At 37.2% G+C, this 4940-nt stretch overlaps 1 protein-coding gene across 1 annotated transcript in view; it reads right to left on the bottom strand.

Annotated features, from left to right (window-relative positions):
- Positions 1-512: 512 nt before the first annotated feature.
- rbks (ribokinase) overlaps positions 513-4940 on the bottom strand; it is a 24618-nt gene continuing 20190 nt past the window's right edge. Inside the window, exon 8 of the mRNA XM_031876835.1 lies at positions 513-1821. Coding sequence (XP_031732695.1) covers positions 1618-1821 — 204 coding nt within the window. The 3' untranslated portion in view covers positions 513-1617. The remainder of the gene's footprint in view (positions 1822-4940) is intronic.

The following is a 4940-nucleotide window of genomic DNA, read 5'->3' as shown; positions in this document are numbered from 1 at the left end:
AAATTCCCAAAATATTCAGCATATCACATCACATCCAGTAACATATCCTGAGAATTGTTTTGCATTCGACAACTAGGGGGCGCTACAGTAAATCCGCGAAGCCTACTGGCTAAAGGAAATGTCTGATGTAACTCAGCTGGACTTGTTCCAAACGGTCCCAAACTTCACATGCTTGATAACACTCATGGCCTGAGGATGTATACAAGCTAATCTTCCCTAATACTCACAGCGCCACCTGCTGGCGAAAGGAAATCTACGTTTTTTGACAAACACCAACCGATTTACATGACTTTTACACAATGTGGTTTACATTTGACACAGAGCTACATGATGCATGTTTGCACGTGTTCTGTAGCGCCAGGCAGCGGATACAGGAAGCATTGGACTATTTGCAAAGCATCATTTCCAGCATCAGGCGGTCCACGCGGGATTAAATCCGTCTCACTCGCGGTCGCGCCATCAGACGGTCGCGGACGTTCTCGGACGCGCAGGCCGGAGTCCCGCCAGCACCCCGACACGCTGCAGATTGCGAGGGCCCGTTCATCGCTGCTCGCAGCTTTAATTTTCTCTTTAAAACATGTTCCTTTTAACGAATACCACCAGCCTTCCTCTCAGTCATAAGTCATAACCTACTATTGAAGAAAAAAAATACATGTGACTTTTTTTTGTCATTAATAATTCTATATTTGAATTATCTAAAATATTACAAAAATATTACATAACAATTTATTTTATTTAAATATGTTTAAAATATCTATATATACACATTTCCATCTCTAGAGCATTACCGGAAATGGTTCAAGCTTCTCATACGATATGAAGATTTGAGGATATCTCGAGCTCATATCACTGCAAATAAAATATCTTATTGTGATGGGAATTTTCATAATCTTTGGACACTATACAGACCAAACAATGAATGAAATAACTTAAAACGTAGTCAGGAAACATATCTGAATCCAAATGCTATTGCCAACAAGCTAATATGCTCACAGTGGCAAAACTAAACATGCTGATTTTAACATTGTTTGGTCTAAAAGAAAGGCAGAAAACTGTGAAAAATTCCTGATTTCCTAAGGCTCTGCTGGAAAAATTACTTAAACGATTAATAGATTATAAAAAATAGTAAATTTTCCGTTGATCGTCTAATCACCGAACAGTTTCAGCTCTAGAACACAGTATTGGACACATTTTTAAAAATGACCTGATGATGGCCCTTGATGATAGGTTAATGGATCACCAAAGTGATTCCAATTTGTCCTGAGGTGAACACGAACACAACTTTGACATTTCACTAAAAAACACCAAATGTCAAACTCATGGTGGCGCAAGAAGAAAAATCAGGGTATCATCGCAGTCGGCAGGATTTATCCTCTGAGGACCAGGAATGTCTATACATAATTTAATGGTACTAGTTGTTGAGATATTACAGTCTGGACCGCAGTGTCGGACAGAACGATTAACTGACTGATATTGCGATGCCTAAGGCCATGCCGCTAGTGTGGCTAAACATGCTAAGGATGGATCTGGTTCAATCCACTAAAATGTGACGATGTGCTAATTTCACTAACGTCTGATATTTTTTAACTAAAAATGATTACCATATATCTGTATGTATCATGTCACGCTCACCGTAGTGTCCACAGCTGGGACTGCGGTAGTTTGAACATGTTTGGAGGAAGACCCCTGTGCCTTGACAACCACACAGCCTTGGGGTCCCAAAGTGATGATGACTGATCCACAGCCGCGCTTTAGCAGCTCCTGGCTGGCCCGATGTGCTTCCTCCACATTAGCTACCGAGGAACCAGTCAGCAGCTCAGCCTGTATGGAGACGGCAGGAGCAGAGGCAAGACAGTGAAGACATACAACACTGTGTAATCACATATAGAACGCAGTCCTATTTAGCTGATCATTAAGATGAAAAATGTATCTTGTCCTGGAAACAATTCTAAATGATTTCTTAAACATTTTCTTATAAATAAGTCTTTGTTTCTCGATCAGGGAGCTAAGTTAATCAGAGGTTAGAAATGGAAATTAAACAAAGGTCTAAACCAGCACTAGAGTGGGATACCAGGAGGATGCATTATGGAAATTCCCCAAGGCAAACACCCAGAACCACGGCCTGTGTGTAACATGCAAGTCAGAGCAAGGCCTTGAATTTTTGCATTTCAAAAAAAAATTAACTATAAACTTGCATCTCAAAAAAAAAATACATCCCAACCATTTACTATGTCCAAGGATCCCTTATTAGCTATATTACGAGTCTATTACGAGTATTTTGCCTATTTGGTTTAGTTCACTGTTTTATATTAACAGTCCTGTGATGAGTCAGCTCTTAATTACACACCGACTGTGGTCAGACGGACTCCAACACATTCAGTCTGTTAAGGCTTTGCTGGATCCGTCAGCAGTCTGTGGGCCAAAAATTTTCAAAGAGTAGATTCTCTGACTACGCTGGTTCATCTGGCTCCAAGATGACTAAACAGTGACAAAGCAGGACTCCACAGCTGATGTTTGAGGGGAACTTCAAGGCAAACTCGACAACCGCAGCAGTTCTCTCCAGAGTAAGTGGCACCCTTGATAGAGATGAGCCACGTTATTTTTTCCCCCTCTGGTGATTAAAGGCGACTGCATGGCAAGTTTATTTGCAAGCGTCACTGAGAGAATGTTCCGTGATATACAATTTATGCAACGCAAAACCCTGTGAGATTAAATACTGTGACATCATTTTTTTTTTTAAATGACAAATGTTTATTATTGGTATTTATTAATTTGAATATTTTTTACCATTCATAAGCCTTTAAAAAATATATGTTTTTGCTACTCATTGTATTTAGTTGCTCTGACTCGGTTTTCACAAATTTGATGTGCTAAATTATTCTCCTTAAACACAACATGCTGTCCTTACAAATCACAGGCTCATTTCTCAAAATACAGACACCTTACAGACAAATGTCAGTGTGTATTGCGATGTAACTCGTGTCAGGCATTTCTCTTTATTTCCCCTGTTAATTGCTACTTACTTTATAACCACAGCCATACATTTCAATTCCAATAGTGGGGACAAAAAGGAAAAGAAATGCATTTCTTTTCCTTTTGATTATTGTCAAAATGATCAATGCACTAAGTGTATGTTAGAGTAATGTAACTCGTAGTTTAATAGTGTATGTTTTCAGCTTTACTGTGGATGAATGTATTTTAGAAGATTACATTAAGCTTACAAGTGATTGAAATATTTAAGGTTTGTGGTTGTTCCAGAAGAGAAAAAGTACATTTAATTTTGTCTTGTTTGAATGTATGATTAACTGTAGTGTAAAGTCAGTTTCCAGACTCTATCATTTACAGTAATACAGTTCATTCAATTTAAAGAATAAGTAATTTGAAGTACTGACATTTTTTTTATTTATTACAATTTGTATAGCTTCGAGCAAACTCGCAAAATAAGTCACTGTTTGAGAAAATTATTTGATAATAACAATTTTATTTTCAAATGTACCAATGACTGAAATAAAGTTATAAATTTACCGTGTGAGATTTTGCTCAAACTGATTCTGATGTTTTACTTTGTGTGCTATGTCGACATATTGAGAGCATAATTGGGAGTGTACCATTTTGCGTTAAGGGTCCTGCAAATTGTAACTGTTGTGAAAATTGAGCCAAAGAAATGGTAATATACTGTGATGTATTGTTTTTCCTATTAGACCATTTATTTTCTCTCTTACTCTCATCCATTACACACCTCTACATACAGACTGATAAACATAGCCCTCCACACACAACACATGATAGAACATCTATTTGTACACCTGTAAGGGTTTTCATTAATACGTACAAATGACAAGGACAAACAATGTTCAACCTCCCCCCACCCCACTTCCCCAGACCCTTACGATAACACAATGACAAAACATTATCAATAACGTGCTACTGACAAAAGATGAATGACATGAACCCACACAGAAGAAAAACACACACAACACAGTAGTACCGAAATAAATATTTGAACAAAAATTAAATCTACATAAAACATTACCTACCTTGTACTCTCAATGCCGTTCCTGTCTCAAAGGTGATGCGTATTCATATTATTTTAAGAAACATTGTCGCCTTATGTTAGGGTATACAGTATCTAACGCTTGCATTTCTAAGAAATGTAAGAAAACATTTCATGATCTCTTTTGTCAGCTTCTCAGTATAAAAGTTATCTTCTGTAAAATCCTAAATGATGACGTTAACCTATTCTTTAACAGTTGGTCTATTTGTTTTCTTCCAATAAAGAGCAATACACCGTTTGGCTCGCAGGATACGCGTCTATATTCCTTTTTCCTTAGTTTTAGGCTTGAAGGGTACAAGTTGAAAATGTAAATTTTACACATCTTTTTTTTTCACATATTTTATTTCTTTTCAAAACTCATCATCACCTTATTACATTTACACTAATAAAAAAAATGTACACATAAGAAAAACGTTATATTCCATAAATCAAATAATATTAATAATCTTTTGTGCAAGAGAAAAAAACATTTTGGAATATAATTTGTTCACAAAACCACATATGAAAAAAAAGAAAAAGGAATTTGATTCGTGTTCCTTGTAATCTAAAAAAAAAAAAAGGAACAATGTGATCCATTTTAGAGTGGACTTCCCCTTTAATTTGCTGCAGCAAACAACAACTACATATCACCCAGCTATATAAATACTGGCTGTATGGAAAACATACAAGCTTGTTTCTTAATGCTCGCTACTCCTATTAAAAAGCTTGTGTGAGATCCCTTTCAGGTCTGTGGATGAGAGTGACGTGGATCCATTTCGGCACGAGAGGTCCTCCGGTGAGGACATCAAAGATAATTCCCCTCACTATGAAGCACTTCAGTGTAGAAAGTGGGCTGAGGATCAAAGAGTGTGTGAACTTTGTCATCCTAAAGCAACCCCCCCCCCCC

This window comes from Anarrhichthys ocellatus, unplaced genomic scaffold (assembly GCF_004355925.1).
Source record: "Anarrhichthys ocellatus isolate YVR2014 unplaced genomic scaffold, GSC_Weel_1.0 scaffold117, whole genome shotgun sequence".
Taxonomy (NCBI): domain Eukaryota; kingdom Metazoa; phylum Chordata; class Actinopteri; order Perciformes; family Anarhichadidae; genus Anarrhichthys; species Anarrhichthys ocellatus.
Note: the sequence above shows the minus strand (reverse complement) of the source record. Positions and strands in the feature narration are given on the sequence as shown.